Source organism: Planococcus citri, chromosome 4 (assembly GCF_950023065.1).
Source record: "Planococcus citri chromosome 4, ihPlaCitr1.1, whole genome shotgun sequence".
Classification (NCBI taxonomy): Eukaryota; Metazoa; Arthropoda; class Insecta; order Hemiptera; family Pseudococcidae; genus Planococcus; species Planococcus citri.
In genome coordinates this window covers 21,838,228-21,855,384 of record NC_088680.1, presented here as the reverse complement: position 1 = coordinate 21,855,384, position 17,157 = coordinate 21,838,228, and the positions used below count along the sequence as shown (strand labels likewise).

The 17,157-nt window shown below is 33.9% G+C and overlaps 1 protein-coding gene across 39 annotated transcripts in view; it reads left to right on the top strand.

Moving 5' to 3' along the window:
• The window catches only part of LOC135844663 (UDP-glycosyltransferase UGT5-like), a 448,533-nt gene that overhangs the window by 288,338 nt on the left and 143,038 nt on the right, over positions 1-17,157 (top strand). The window contains exon 1 of one of the 39 annotated variants that reach the window (XM_065362975.1): positions 2,501-3,410. The exons of 37 other annotated variants lie outside the window; for them this stretch is intronic. In XM_065362975.1, coding sequence (XP_065219047.1) covers positions 2,610-3,410 — 801 coding nt within the window. In that variant the 5' untranslated portion in view covers positions 2,501-2,609. Of the gene's footprint in view, positions 1-2,500; positions 3,411-7,583; positions 8,414-17,157 lie in introns of those variants that run through there. One more of the 39 variants, XM_065362967.1, reaches the window with a different exon arrangement.

Sequence of the window (17,157 nt, the reverse complement as noted above, 5' to 3'; positions counted from 1 at the left end):
TTCATTTGTTTTGTTGGAAATTTAGGATTTGAGTTTTTCAAAACTTTAATTTTCTAAAATGATTTTTCTTTGAAAGCTCAACTTTTTTGTAATTCGGTCAATTGGAAAGAGTACCCTATTACATTCTTCAAAGCAATTTGTCTCCCCAACATCCCCAATATGAGAACCTTCAAAGAGTTAATATAGAGCAATAAAAAGTTATTCTGTTATTCGCCTTTCCTCCTTTGTTGATAAAAAAAATCAGTGATACATAGTTTTGAATAAAAGTTAAAAATTCCAAAAATAAATAAATAAATAAAATAAAAGTGATTTTTCAAGCTATTACTGGCGGACGAAAACTTCACTAATAAATTGGCTTCATTTTCCTGGAAACTTTACAAAGTCCGAGCTTTGATCATTATAATTCTTAACTGTACATTGTATTCTGATTGAATCATTTCTTATTGGAATGCTTTATTAATGATACGTACCAATTAAAAATGCGTTATCGCAGTATAATTTTCGGTTAGGTCAACTTAGGCTGGGTTGTCAAGATGTCGAATTTTATTTCATTTATAAATGATTACGTGGATAAATGCTTCACTAATTGGACTGATATGCAAGTAAGTATTGTGTACCTACTTCACAACTCAATGACTATAGGTTAATGATGATGAAAAAATTGAGATAAAATGTGTAGGAAATGAAACAAAGTTCTGAAAAAATAATTTCATTCATGTACCGTGGTTGTGGCACTGAGGCACCTGAGGCAGCCTCAAATCTATAGTCACATGTGTTTTTTTTTTAACGAGTAGTACACGTATTATTCATAGACCTACCTAGTTTTTGTCGGTGGTTACTGCCTATTCAATTCTAGATTTCTGATAGTGCTAGTGTATCTGTGACAATTGTGCTTGTGTAAATCATGAAGTTAACAGTAGTGCTGTTGTGTTTATTTAATTTCGCTAACGGATCGAATATTTTGGGCTTCTTCCCATTTCCAATGAACAGTCATTATATTTTTGTGAAACCTTTACTCTCAAAATTAGCCGAACGAGGACATAAGCTAACTGTATATACAGCGTTTCCCGATGAAACTGCTTGTAAAAAATATGAAGAAATCGATATAAAAAGTTGTATACTGACAATACCGTTAAGGCCACTTGATGATATCGTTCGTCCTGTTTCTGTACTCAAAATATTGGCTGATTATGGGAATTTAATACCAAAATCAACTCAACTACTTCAATGTAATATTCTGATGGAACTCTTCAACTCAACACAAAAGTTCGATTTATTTTTAACTGATATCGGTTACAATGATTGGCATGCCGGATTCGCCTACAAGTTCCAAGTGCCCATGATTATAATTTACGCCAATTTGCTTCTTCCCTGGGTTGCTGACGCGATTGCAGTTACTTCTAATCCTGCCTACATTCCTAATTATTTTAATGAAGTAGCCCCTAAAATGGATTTCGTTGACAGATTATACAATACGTATTTGTACTTGGCGCTGATGAGTGTTGGAAAGTACCATTTGACTGTGCCATCAGATAGCTTGGCTAGAGAGATTTTTGGTGATATTCCACCTTTAGCTGAGATCGTGAAGAATACGAGTGTGACGTTTGTGAACACTCAGCCTCCGTATCAAGTATCCTATCCAATACCTCCGAACGTAGTTCAAGTTGGTGGTATGAATGTCGGTTTGGCTAAGGAGTTACCCGAGGTTAGTAGTGATTTTTTTTTAGTGTTGTTGAAAGTGTTCGGGTCTAGGTATATGTTACTATGAAATGAATGGAGCCTGCTGTGATTGAATTCGAATACATTTTTTACGATGGATGGTGTTTTTCTAGTCGTGAGATGGTCGTTTTTATTATAGTTTTGATTTTGTGAAAAAATAATTTTTAGTATTTATTTTCATCGCATAATAACATGAAATGCAAACGTTTTCTGGGGTAATTTTTGACGAAGAATCCGATTCTGCAGCCTAAAATTCATTTGAACCAATGTTTTAGGGTCATAACACGGGAACATCATCTCCATGGGAAGGGCAAAAGTCAGTTGGCAATTTGCAAAATTTAAAAAAAATGAAAAAAGCAAATTTCCAAAATTCAACTTTTATTTAATTATAATGCGAAAATTCTTACTGTAAGTGCTCTAAATGGTCACCATTGACCTTATTACACTTTAAAAATGTTTTTCGATGAATTTAACAATAGGTACGATATGAGTGCTTCACGTAGTCTGCATATAATAAATGGAACACGCTCAACTAGAGCTGATTTGTTTAGAAGTCGAATTTTATTTTATTTTTAAATGACTATACGTAGATAAGTGTTTCACTAATTGGACTGACATATACGTTGTAACTAGTATAGGTATTATCTAGTTCACAATTCAAGGACTATGGGTCAAAGATGAAGAAAAAAATTGAGATAAACATATTGTAGGAAATGAAACGAAATTCTAAAAAAAAATTTATCTACTGATGCAGCCTCAATCAAATCTAGTCATATGCGGTTTGTTTAAAGGAGTGCACGTTCTATTCATACTTATTCTTTGTTGGTGATTGGTGTCTATTCAATTCTAAGATTTATGGTAGTGCTAGTGCAACTGTGTTTGTGTAAATCATGAAGTTAACAATAGTGCTATTGTGTTTATTTCATTTCGCGAATGGATCGAATATTTTGGGCTTTTTCCCATTTCCAATTAACAGTCATTATATTTTTATGAAACCTTTACTCTCAGAACTGGCCGAACGAGGACATAATCTAACTATATATACTACGTTTCCCGATAAAACTGCTTCTAAAAAATATGAAGAAATCGATATTAAAAATTGTCTACCGACAATACCATTTATGCCACTTGATGAAATCATTCGTCCCGTTTCTATACTCAAAACATTGGCTGATTATGGGAATTTGGTGCCAAAATCAACTCAACTACTTCGGTGTAATGTTCTGATGGAACTCTTCAACTCAACACAAAAGTTCGATTTATTTTTAACTGATTTCGTTCACAATGATTGGTATGCCGGATTCGCCTACAAGTTCCAAGTGCCCATGATTAATGTTTTCCCCAATATGCTTCTTCCCTGGGTTGCTGACACGATTGGAGTTACTTCGAATCCTGCCTACATACCTAATTATTTTAATGGAGTTGCTCCGAAAATGGATTTCGTTGAAAGATTGTACAATACGTATTTGTACTTGGCGCTGATGAGTGTTGGAAAATACCATTTGACTGTGCCATCAGATAGCTTGGCTAGAGAGATTTTTGGTGATATTCCACCTTTAGCTGAGATCGTGAAGAATACGAGTATAACGTTTGTGAACACTCAGCCTCCGTATCAAGTATCCTATCCGATACCTCCGAACGTAGTTCAAGTTGCTGGTATGAATGTCGGTTTGGCTAAGAAATTACCTGAGGTGAGTAATGATTTTTTTTTTAGTGTTGTTGAAAGAGAGATTGACATTTTGAAAATTCCTAATTTGAAGATATGGTGCTTGGAGGCGATTAAAACACAACTTTGGCTAAGGTGTCCATCAAAAATACTTTGACACCTTTTTTTTGTTGGCCACTGTTTTTTTTCTGCAAATAAATAATAATTCACCCGTATTTTTTCCATCAAACTTTTGATGAAGAAAAAATGAACGAATGGTTTAAGTTGAATACCTAGGGGAAAAAACAACGAAAGTAATCGACCCTCGCAATGTTGGGACCCGCAGTAAAAATTAGGGAACCCCATTTCATCATCTCAGAACATGCTAAAATGAAGTTTGGTGGGTAAAAAAATTCGGCCGCATATCCGAATGTACCGATTAGTAGAATACAATAGAACCACAGGGGGTAAAAACTGTATCCGAATGTCCGAAGCGAAATGCCCGCCAATGTCCCAAAAGGTGTATCCGAATGTCCGAAGTAAAAAAAAAAAAACTTGTATGACTAGGGAAAGGGATTCCCAAACATATCTGGGTTTTGACGAATATAGAAGCCAATGGAAAGTACAACTACCTTGCATATGCATGTGTAGCATAAAAATACCTAGATAAGGGTAAGGTCGATGAAGATGGGCTCATGAAACCCCAAAACAGATTTGTGAGAGGCCACACTCCCGCAATCCTGGAATTATGATCGACTGTATAGCCTAAGCCTTATTGCATTTTTACAATTTTTACTTAAGGAAAATCAGGCTAAAAACCATTTAGAAGGCACAAAAATCTACTTTTTTACAACTGAAAAGTCGAAACCCCTAAAAGGCATATCTAAAAACCCCTCCAAATGCACATGCAAATTTTCCAGCCTTTCAAGTCGATTTGTGAGGGCAAACTATTTTTTCAAATTTTTGAAATTGGTAAAAATGATTTAAAAATTGGCACCACTGCCTAACAAAATATTTCCCCGGTTTCAGGAATGATATCTTTCTACAATTTAGCATATTAATTAATGCGAAATATTTGCCAAGAAAATTTTTTTGAACTACGAGTATGTACATTATATTCAACAGAAGTACCTACTTTGTAAACCCCTGTAAGCGCAAAAATCCAAAACGGACATTCAGATACACTTTTTGGGACATTCGCGGTCATTTTGCAACGGACATTCAGATACAGTTTTTACCCCCCATCTTTCTACTGATAACCACTAATCGGTACATTCGGATACACACCGAAAAATTCATTCAAAAATTCCAAAAAGCATGAAATTTTGACGTTGAAACTTCTTATGTACTAGAAATTATTTTTTTTGTATCTCACAAATTGTAAGTTTCCCAAAGTTTTTCAAAAATTGTGCTCTGTACTCTTTTTAAATTTTATTTTCAAACAAAAAAATTGGTAACGAGAAAAAAGTGTGAATTTTTGATTTTTGATTTCGGTACCAACCTTGCAATCCTAATCAATTCAAATTTCTCGTAATACATACCACTAAAAGCATCGTCTTTAGAAATTTTAAATTATTCAACATTTTTGTTTCCATTTCCCCCTTCCAAAATTTTTTCGAATCACATCTGGCTAATTAGCTAGCAAAATTCGAGAGAGGGGGATCTAGGGTAAACAGTTGAGAAAATCTGACAAGAAAATTCGAAAAAATGTCAGTCTTACCCTGTCCTCTTCTTCTCCAGAAGGTGCGTAAATCAATTTGAGAAGCTGAAAATTGTGGCCTATTCCCGATCTGTTCAACAAAATTGTACACATTTTATCTTATCTTCAGGCAAGCGCATCAAGGGCGTTTTTTCAACCAGTATTCTTCATTTATCATTAAAAATATGTTGGTCAAAAAAACGCACTGTATAGGCAACTGCTTGGAAATCATCTCAAATGTGGATAAACTCGTTAAATGGATCGAGAATAAGCCACGATTTTCAGCTCTTCAAATTAATTTCCACACTTTATGAAAAAGTTAAAATTTTGGAGAAATTCAATATCGAACTGGAGGCTTTAGACAGGTTAGAAATTGAGAAATTCAAACGTGGGGGGGTGGTTATCACTATTAGACATGATATAGTCATTCGCGCACATTTTTATTTCCTATAATACTGAAAGTTTTAAATGTTTTAAATTTTTTGAATATTCTGGTAAAAAAAATTAAAATTCTGGAGAAATCGAAAATTGTGCTGGAGGCTCTAGAAGAGAGGAAATTGAGAAATTCGGATTCGGAGGGTATAGTTTTAGACAATATACAACTATTCATGCGAATTTTGAAAGTAACTATCCCCCTTATATATGTACTTAGTACAATTTCATAACACCTATGGCAATTTATTCCAACAAATCGTTCGAGAACGAATCCTTCAAATTTCAATTAATCCAACTTCCAAGTCAGATCTCATTTGAAGAACGCAGACGCGTTGAACTTTTTTAAAAAATGACAGACCAAATGAATTTCCCATCAAAACTCACTCGTCAAGGCGTTCACGAATGATTCGATTCTTCCAAAATTCTTTCAGTTCGAAACAAAATCCTGGAAATATCTTCTTTCAATTTCTACAGAGTACAAAAGTGACAACCCCCATGCGATTTATCGGATTCTTCGTTGATTACTTACAAATCACAGATTCTGAAACGCATCGTTCGCGAACGATTTCATCAAATATTTTGAAGAATCGTTCGAGAACGAATTTTCCGATTCAATCCAATTCTCATTTAGAAAACTGAAAAGACGATGACTTTTTAAAATGATCGAAGAAATGAATTGTTCATTAAAACTGACTCAAGACGTTCGCGAACGATTCTGTCCGTTTAAAACTATCAGTTCGAAACAAAACTCTTTTTTTCACATTTATCTGAAGTGACAACTCTGCGCAGTTATCAATTCTTCGACCATTGATCAACAAATCAATGGTTTTGAAACGAATCGTTCGCGAACGATTTGATCGATTATCCAAAAAATCGTTAAGGAATGAAATTTTTTAATCGTGCTCAATTTATTCTAAAAGTATCTCGATTTCGTTATCGTTAAATTTTTCAAAATGTTACACTCAACGATTTTTTCAAAAAAAAACTGATTTGAGCCGTTCGCGAACGATACTGCTCGTCTAAAATTCTCTCAATTCAAAACAAAATCCCCTTCACCAATTTTGCCAAAAGTGGCAACTCTGTATTTATGTACTTATCAATTCTTCGATCACTATCAACAAATCATAGAATCATTTGGGAACGGATTCCTTAAGTGAGCTCAATTCACATTCAGATTGCCTGAGATTCGATGAGTTTGCCAAAATATACTATACAAGATTTTTTCCATAAAACCAACTGTCGAAGTTCGCGAATGATTCTTTTCGTCCAAAATTCTCATAATTGGAAACGAAATTCTACTTAAAATTATCTTCAGATCTTCAATTTTTTTCAGAGAGTGTAATAGAATCATTGACGATAATACCCATAAATTTTGAAACGCATCGTTTGCGAACGACTTGATCAATTTTTTTCGAGAAATTGTTCGAAAATGAATACATCAATTCGTCGAACTCAATTCTCACTTGAACATTTTACATTTTTACAATTTATAATAACTAACTCGAAACGTTCACGAACGATTCCACTCATCAGCTCATTTAACCGGTTCGGTGAATTTTGAACGATTCATTAAAGAAAATAGGAACAAAATATTCAACAAAATCACTAATTTTTTTCGTATAGTGAAATTTATCGAGAGTCAATAATATTGTGGAATATCTTGAATATTGAAAATTATCTATTAAGAACGACTGATTCGATTGTTTTCACGAATCGTTCGTCAATGATGATGGCTGATGAGACTCTTTCAAACTCAATTTCTTTGATTAAGTTGGTCCAATTTCAATATTTTTCTCCCATTTATGTAGTTGTGAACATCCATCAAATGTGAAGGAAGGATCAAAACTGCTACAATTTGGACAAGTTTGGTCGTAGACCAATTAAATATAAACTGGTTTTCATACATAGCAACATTTTTTCGCCTGATGCGTAATGTGATAAGGTTTACTCCGTGTATTCGTTTCCCGATTACTACTAACTTTCTGGATTTGGAAACTTCGGCGTTTATTTGTACCGGAATCGTGTAATCGTAGGCACGTGTTTTCGATATTCTATGCACGAATTCGATTTGTTTCGAGTATAAAGGAATTTTAATCGTAGCTATGAAGCAAGTGATAGTGTTACTGTGTTCGTTTCATTTCGCGATCGGTTCGGATATTTTAGCCTTTTTCCCAATACGTACCCAGAGTCATTACATTTTTGTCAAACCGTTACTTGACGAGCTGGCTAAACGAGGACATAATCTAACCGTATACACGCCATTTCCAGATAAAATTCCGCCTAAAAAGTATCGCGAAATTGATATCAGCGGCTGTATGCCAACAGTAGTCGCTCCATCTGTAGATGTTATTGTTCGTGTGCGTTCGATACTTTTAGAAGTGAAACTGTTCGGAGGTTTAATTCCAAATTCGTCTCAAGTGCTTCAATGTCGAGCTCTAGATGCGATTCTGGCAGCAAATTCGACCCTACGGTTCGATTTACTTTTAACTGATCTTCTTCATAACGAGTGGTATGCCGGGTTCGCGTACAAGTTTCGTGTCCCTATGATTAATATTTTTCCGAATATGATTTTTCCCGGATTCGCGCACACCGTTGGAGCTTTCTCTAATCCGGCTTTCATGCCCAGTCACGTGGTGAATGGAGTATCTCCCAAGATGAGTTTTTGGGAGAGATTAGTCAATACGTATGCGTATCTGGTGTGGATGAGTGTTGGACATTATTATACGATTGTGCCTTCGAATAAAGTGGCTAAAGAGATTTTTGGAGATGGTATTCCATCGTTGGACGAGATCGTGAAGAATACCAGTATGACGTTTGTGAATTCGCAGCCACCGTTTCAAATATCATATCCGACGTTTCCGAATTTGATTCAAGTTGGTGGTATGAATATTGTCGCGAGCAAGGAGTTACCTAAGGTTGGTTGGTAAATTTTTACAAATTTTTACAATTTTTTTTCAGATTGTCTGATTTGTGTTTAAAAGTTAGATGGGTTTAGGTACTTATTGTTAGGTATTATTGTGAAATGAATGGAGTCTGTGGTTATCGAATTCTGATTCATTTTTTACGATAGAATTTTGAAACAAATGTTGAGTAGGTACGTAGGTATAAATCTTCCTGAAAAATTGAAAAACTGTCTTTTTTTACTCGTGAGATTTTTATTAGAAAAGTCCTTATTTTTACTTGTGAAGAATTTTTTTTTACCCAAAGTTCCAAGTTTTTATGGAAAAAAAAAATCTCTGAAAATTTTAGTTCCTGATTGAACTGAAATGGTGCTAAGAGCTTTTCAAAGTGGAAAAAATACTTTTAAAAGTGTGATACATGCATAGTTGAAATACATTGATTAAAAATCTTTAATTTATGGGTCAACATTCCTCGAAATTTAACTCAGTTTTCGAGAGAAAACCACGCCAAGTCCCCGAAGCAACGTTGGTTCCTCTGTATAGAGCACTCTGAAACTATAAAAAATCAAAAAAAAAAATAATAATAATAAAATAGGATGTCTTACGATCATGAAAGCCATGAAAAAGTCATGAATTATGGTTGGTGGTTATGAAAGTTATAAAGTCATGAAAAAATCATGAATTTTGCTCGAAATAAACTTGAATTTTTTTTAAAAGCCCACGAAATACAAAAAAAATAAATTAAAAATTGATTCAAAAAATCAGAAAAATGGAAAAAATGAAATACTTACCTACTTGTTTTTTTGATTTTTACAATTCTGAATGTATTAAAAAATAATTTTTTTTATTAATTCCACCGTATTCAGTGATATTGTAGTGTTTTTCCAAGAAAAAAAAACGAATTGGAAAATGTTTGCTCACAATCAGAGAAAAAATTTCCAAGTCTATTTAAACTTGTAAAAGTCAATGAAAAAATTGACTAAGGCCCCTTTTCCATGAAGCCCCTCAAATTGAAAAAAAATTTCCTTGCAGTTTCAAGTTATTCAATTTTTTTTGGCGGGGAGGGGAGGAGAGGGGATTTTCATGCAGTAAAAATGTGAAAAATAGGTCATGAAAACGTGATTTTTTTTCTGGAAGTTTTGTTAGACAGGTACCCTGAAATAAAAGAGAAAACAGTGAAACTTTTTTTTTTAATTTTCAATATTTTATTCTTTTTTTAGTGTGATTTTCAATTTTTGTGTTAGAATTACTCTGAATAATTTCTTTTCATGAAGAATAACCCCTCCTGGTCGGTTGAAATCATAATTTTTTTTTGGAAAATGCATTTTTTATAACTATTTCTAGTTGGAGAGTGGAGGTAGTTTTTTCATTTAAAAAGCGAATTAAGTATTTGGAGGAATTTTGTCCTGAAAATTATTATTATTATTATTTTTGAAATGTTTACCTATTCATCTTCTTGACTATTTTAGAATTTTTTTCAACCAAAGCAAGCTCTGCATAGAGGCCAAAATTGCTCGCGTGGACTTGGAGATTTTTTCTGGAAGGAATGAAATTTTGAGAAAATCTAACACCGAATTTTAAAATTGTAAAACAAATTCACCCAACTTCCCCCCTTTTTTAAAATTCTCTTTATTTTTTAATTTAATTTTGGAGAGCTCTGTATATAGAGTTCAACATTGCTTGAGGCACCGAGGGTGGTTTTTTTCTCGGAAGAGAAAGTTTTACAGAAGGATTCTGGATTCAGATTTGAACATTTTTAATAGAAAAGTCCTGATTACTTTTTTTTCGATTTTTTCAAATTTGAAGGTGCTCTTGGCATCAGTTTTTTTTTCGGATTTCAGGACGATAAAAATGTACTCGAGGGATTATTTTTTTTATAGAATTCAACACATTTTCTTCAAAAATCATGAGGATAATAATTTCTAGAAGCTGAATTTTTGAAAAAATTAATGTTCGTCCAAAATACCAAAAATTAAACATTTTTCGTAATCTCAAATTTTCTGTCTGATACCAGGAAAAATGACTCTAGATCATTTCAACTCGATGAGAAAATATTTGACGCTTTCAAGCCATTCTCGACTAAAATCTCCCTTCTCTGTTCTCTTCAAAAAAATTAGGGGAAATTAGGTACCATTCTTTTGGAAGTTCCACAACGATATGAAATACTCTATTTTTGCTTCAAGGGGTTGAAATAAGTCAAAAGGCTTCGTATAAAATCAATTTCTCTCGTATGCTACGAAAATTCCATATTTTTGATGTAATATTTTTCACTTTCATTAAAAATTGGAAAATGAAAATTGGCTGCTGGGAATTTGATTGTCTCTTCTATTTGAAATTTTGAATTTTACGAATTTTTCGAATTTGAAAATTTTATTTAGATTTTTATTTCTTGCTGCATAACATGTTGGAATTGTTGGAGAATCATGAACTCGATTCCGCACAAAATATTTTTTTTTTGGTCATTATTTTCACTTGATGATTTCAAAAATTTAAAGTTTGTCCCCCCCCCCTTTTATCATACTCGTACTAATTTTTTGTTTAAATTTTAAATTCAAGTTTCATTAAAAATCTTTTTGGCATTGTATTTGAAAAATCCTTTTGATATTGTATTTTCAAATTTTGCTCGTTTTTTTCACCTTGCCTCAGTTCCTGATTTTTTGACATCGCATGGGTTGGCAAATTCATATGCCCTTTCACCTAATCATTATATTTATTTCAACTTGTTTCATTTTCTGGACTCCTTGTTTAACGCATTTGTCTGAGAACAATTCAAGATCAAATAAAAAACCTGTGATGGGGAAACAATTGTTTCATTTCTCAAATCATTGGCTCAATTCATTCGACGACATAATTCTTAAAAGAGTGATTAAAATTGTATCACAATGATCAATGGTCCATTGGGAAGTGAAAATCATCAACGAATTTTCTCGTTGGAAAATTTCTTTTTGAGAAAATTTAGGTATTTATTTATGTACGAAATTTTCTATTTAGGATACCTACTTCATTATGATTCTGTTCGTATAAATAAAAACACCTGTGATAACTGATAATATTTTTCCGACAAAGGCGATGGGTGGAGTGGGGAATGAGATGTAGGGAGTATGGGAGTATGATGTACTTAACGTCAAGTTACATCTTTCATGTCTGACTTTGCACTTTTTGTGTGCATATTCTTTCTCTTTCTATGTCTTGTTCATACATTTACATACATATATATGTATTTGATTATGTTCGGCACTTTTCGACTTAATTCTTATTTCCCAAGTAAGGGCATGGCTAGTGGCTACACTTGCCATTGATTTTTTCCATCCAGTATCGAATCGCCATCGCATAGTGTATGATTTCGTTGCGTTTTCAGCATACTAACCTTCGTTTTTTTGAAAATCACTTGCTTACCTATTTGATTTATTTTTCGTTGCCTTAGAATTAATTAGTTTCATGAAAAAAACCGGAATATGCTTCGCGTTGCATCGCATGAAAATCCACGTTTCTCAATAATGTTGTACATATTTTGTTACGAATTTGAATACCTTACTTTATACTTACGTAATGTTCTGTCGTCGGTCGTGCTGTGTATCGAAGTTAGTGGACATACCTCTACCTATAGCTATTAAAAGTGAATCTATAGCTATGAATCGAGCAATACTAGTGATGTTGTGTTTGTTTCATTTCGCGAAATGTTCGGATATTTTGGCTTTTTTCGTAATACCTTACAACAGTCATTACATTTTTGTCAAACCTTTACTGGCCAAGTTGGCCGAACGAGGGCATAATCTAACAGTTTACACGGTTTTTCCTGATAAAGTCCCTCCTACGGAGTATCGTGAAATCGATATCAAATGCTGTATGCCCAAAGTACCACCTACTCTTGTTGATAAAATCGCTAGTCCGCGTTCGTTACTCTCGGAAGTGATGGGATTTGAAGATCTGATTCCGAAATCGATCGATGTGCTTCGATGTCCAGCTCTGACCGAACTTCTCAACTCGACACAACATTACGATTTATTCCTGAGTGATTTCGTTCATAACGAGTGGTATACTGGATTCTCGTATAAGTTTCAAGTGCCAATGATTAACGTTTTCCCGAATATGATTTTTCCCTGGTTCGCTCATAATATTGGAGCCACCTGTAACCCTGCTGTGATACCTAATTATTTGAGTAGAGTTGCTCCCAAGATGTCGTTCAAGGAGAGATTGTACAATACGTACGTGTATTTTTTATGGATGAGTATTGGACATCTTTATACGACTGTTCCTTCGAATAAAGTGGCTAGAGATGTTTTCGGGTGTGATATTCCATCTTTGGACGAGATAGTGCAGAATACCAGTATGACGTTTATAAATTCTCAGCCACCGTATCATGTTTCTTTTGAGAAGCCTTCGAATGTGGTTCAAGTGGCTGGAATGAATGTTGTCGAGGCCAAGAAATTACCTCAGGTTCGTAGTTGGAAAATATTTTTTTAACGTGTTTTTGGGGGTTGAATTGTGGTACCTATTTTTTGACGAGAAACTGACGAATAGAACGTCAACTGATTGATTTAGGTGTCTAAAAAAATGAGCGACCATTTTTTAAAAAGTCATTCGGGGTCATTCCACGTCAATTCGACCAAGAAGTGGTAAGGGGGGGGTCGACGATTTTTTTGACGTTTTTTCTGTGGAAAGACCTTCTGAAAGGATGACCAATGTCGCAAATCGCCGCCCTGTAGCCCTTTTTTAGAGGTTGCTAGGGGGTGTCAAAGTTTTCAGTGAACTTGAAATATCCATTTCAGCAGTGGATTACTCGATAACCGCAATACCTACCAAAATGGAACTTTTTCCAATAGTTAGGGGTTTTGAAGGGCTTTTGGGTAATATCATAAAAATCAGTGTTGTCACTTTTTTTTGTACAAAAAATTAGCTCGAAAAGTTTCAAAACGTAGTTTTTATATGGTTCCGACTCTCAAAAATTCTGAAAAAAATATATTATGGACAATTTTTCAAGCTGAACAACATATTAAAAAATTGGGATGGCATTATTTCGAAAAGTCGATTTGAAAGTTTGCGAAAAAATTCGATTTTTTAATTTAAAACATGAAAAAAAGTTTTGGTTGGTGAATTTGACCTATTTGATCCCTGTTTTTATGTATCCGTTGAAAAAGTTGAAAACCCCCTTTCACTTGATAAAATGAGAACTCATCACAAAAAAATCAAAATTCGAAAAAATTCAATTTTTAATTCCAAACATCAAAAAAAGTTTAAATTTATTCAGTTGTATTATTTTGACCTCTTTCTGACGTATTTCATGAAAAAGTTGATAAAAATTACACTCATAGCAAAAAAAATTGAAATTCGTTCATTTTTTGAATTCACTCAAAATTTTGATTTCTTTGTGATGAATTTATTTCATCAAATGAAAGGGGGTTTCAACTTTTTCTGCAGATTGTAAAGAGGAGAGTGAGAAAGATCAGAGATGGTAAAAATTATCGTAAGTACTGGGTTAAAGTGCTGGTTTTAAGGGGGGATTCGGGTGATAATCCCCCCTCCCCCATGAAGCCAGTTTTTTTGGAAAAAATGTTGATGCTATAAAGTGGGAATTTTCCAAGCATTTGTTCGCTCTTGTTTCACTGAGATGGATACCGATTACAAACCGATGTTCATTAGCCTTTTTTTTTTCTCAAGCCCACATTATAGGTATATTCGTACACGATTTACTTCGAATTTGAATAATACTTTGCAGGCAAATTTCAGTCACTGAGGTCCCTCCTTTTTAAAAATTAAATAAATGAATGACATATTTATTCAGTGGCGTGGTCAGAGAGTGAAGAGGGCCATTGTCCTCTCTTGCGAACGAAAATTTGAAATAAAACATGCAAAAGTAGACTTTTTTTTTTGTTGTTCAGACCCATTTTTTCTAAAAATTTTCGCTCTCGCTTCGCTTGAGCAGTAATTTTACCTTCATTTTCATAATATAATCACCACATATCACGATAGGTTTGTAGAAAATGACTCCTAATTTCGATTTTTCATGCCTAAAAATCTGGTTTTGCCTCCTCCTTGAGGAAATTCTGACTATGCCACTGTATTTATTTGATTAATTCTGCTCTCGGAGAAGCTTAATTTTACCCCCCCCCCCCCCAACCCAAAAATGAGACCGCAAAATTGTTTGGTTTTGACCCAATTATCCCCCTCCAAGGAAAAATCCTGGCACAGGTACTGACTGGGTAGGGATTTTCCAAGAATCATTCCTTAGGGAGGGAATATTTGTCTCTTCTACCTGGCTAGCTCCAAGAGTAGGCTTTTAGATCCTCAACAGTCTCAACTACATCAGAAAAGGTCTCAAAGTGAAATAAAACACCCTGACAGAACAGTTTATACTCCTTTAATGATGAATTTATCAATCATAAACAGTTTGGCAAAATTAAACTACATAAATACTATATTCGAATATCTAAATATTCATCTCATGTGTGAATGAGGCAAACAATTCCTCATTTCTGTCGTCAGATTCCGATCTGACTAGTTCAATTAAAACGTTCACAGGAAAACCTGACAATTGCACAAAATGGCATGGCAGATTAATCAGAGATACGTTAAAATCATATCTCTAGTCCAAATATCAAATTAATGACTGTTAAACACTCACCATTTCAATATTTACCTGATTAATTTAAGATGGACGAACGCAACCCAGGAAAGGGTTTTCAACCTCCCCCTAACACTGTACACGTTGACTGCAGCTCCCTTGCATCCCCTAATACTAGGTGTGGCGGTAGCTATTGGTAGAAATACAACACGTATAGATCGGGTACATCTCTTCTATGTCCGGATAATAGAGAGATGATCCAAGAAACCATAAATCAAATCAACATTACGTTAATTTACATTGGTTAATTTAAACACACATTAACCAATAAATGGAAACATCACTATTAGGGGATGAGGGGGGTGGCCCACGCCTGCCTTTGTATTTTCACCATTGACAAAAAGTATTAGCTTACTCGAGTTACTTACTAAACTAGAAGTGCGTTCTCGTTAGTTTTAGATCTTCGCATCAGACCAAAGATTTAGAGCCACTTGTACCACAAACAGTTAAACTACAGTCAAGAGTTGAACTCAGTTTAACTCGTTAAAAACGATGAGTTGAAGTTAGTTCAGATTTGAACGAGATTCGTTCAATCTGCCCCTAAAGAATTTACCCCATACTTATACCTGTTTTTCCCACTCTTATGGAAGAATTACACTAATATTTCCCATAGAGGAATTACGTCATGAACTACATATGGCGGGGTCAAATAGGTCAACTTCGCCAATCAAAACTTTTTTTCGTGTTTTTAATTAAAAAAATCTCACTTTTTCGCAAACTTTCGATTTTTTAAATCGACTTTTTGAAATGATGCCATCCCAATTTTTTAATATTTTGTTCAGCATGAAAAGTTGTCCATAATATATTTTTTTCAGAATTTTTGAGAGTTGGAACGATATGAAAACTACGTTTTGAAACTTTTCGAGCTAATTTTTTGTATGAAAAAAAGTGGCAACACTGATTTTTATGATATTACCCAAAAGCCCTTCAAAACCTCTAACTATTGGAAAAAGTTCCATTTTGGTAGGTATCGCGGTTATCGAGTAATCCACTGCTGAAATGGCTGATATTTTAAGTTCACTGAAAACTTTGACACCCACTAGCAACCTCTAAAAAAGGGCTACAGGGCGGCGATTGGCGCCATTGGTCATCCCTTCGGATAGTCTTTCCACAGAAAAAACTTCCAAAAAATTGTCGACCCCCCCCTTACCACTTCTTGGTTGAATTGACGTGGAATGACCCATTCGTGATTTAAAAAATACATTTTTCGTGTTCCATTCTTGAAAAAGTGTTTTAAATTTCAATTCGAATTGCCTTTGCGATGATAATAATAGGTCGATTGGAATTCAGACGTTTATTTACAATCAAAATTTTAATAAAAATATTTCTCGGTGTACTTTTAAACTCATGTATACATATTTGTAACTTGATACAAATATTTTTCAATTATTCATCGATAAATAAATGTAGGTTGGGAGTGTGTAGAATGATGCGCGTGTCTGTAATCTAATTTTCATTTCTGACTCGACACCTTTTGCATGTTTCTTCGTTTTCAATAATTGTGTTTGTTATTTGCTGTCGTTTACCTGACTAAATGAATACCTAATATCATACGGAAGAAAACCTGTTTCGATGAGTAGTATTTCGTAATTGAACGAATAATTATACGAGACACTGGTGTGCATTATTGAATTGTTATACCTTTTTTTTTTTTTTTTTTTTTTTTCTTCAAAAATGTTATATTATTCAATATTTGCTGAACAATCACTTTACCATGGGGGGTTTATAGCAACTAGACAGCTTAACATATTGAAAATACAAAATGTGATGATAAATACATAGTGGAAAACCTATAAATTCGACAATGTATAAACATATTTACGTGAACATAGAAAACGTTGAGAAAAATAAAATAAAATAAAATGAACAGGTAACAAGAGCATAAGAACAATCTAAACAAATTAAGATAGGATGATAAATTCGATTTCTTAGTAATATATTCTAGTAGCAGATTAATGACATGATGTATGTAGATAATAAGTTGAATGTTATAATCGATTTATTTGAGATGTTGGGCCTGTTTGTCGAGAATTTTCAGCTTTCCACATTTTCTTTACAGTTTGGCGAAGGTATTTTAGATGGTTTACATCCAAAACATTAATCGGAAGGTATGGGCGATCTGCAGCGTGAAGGGGGC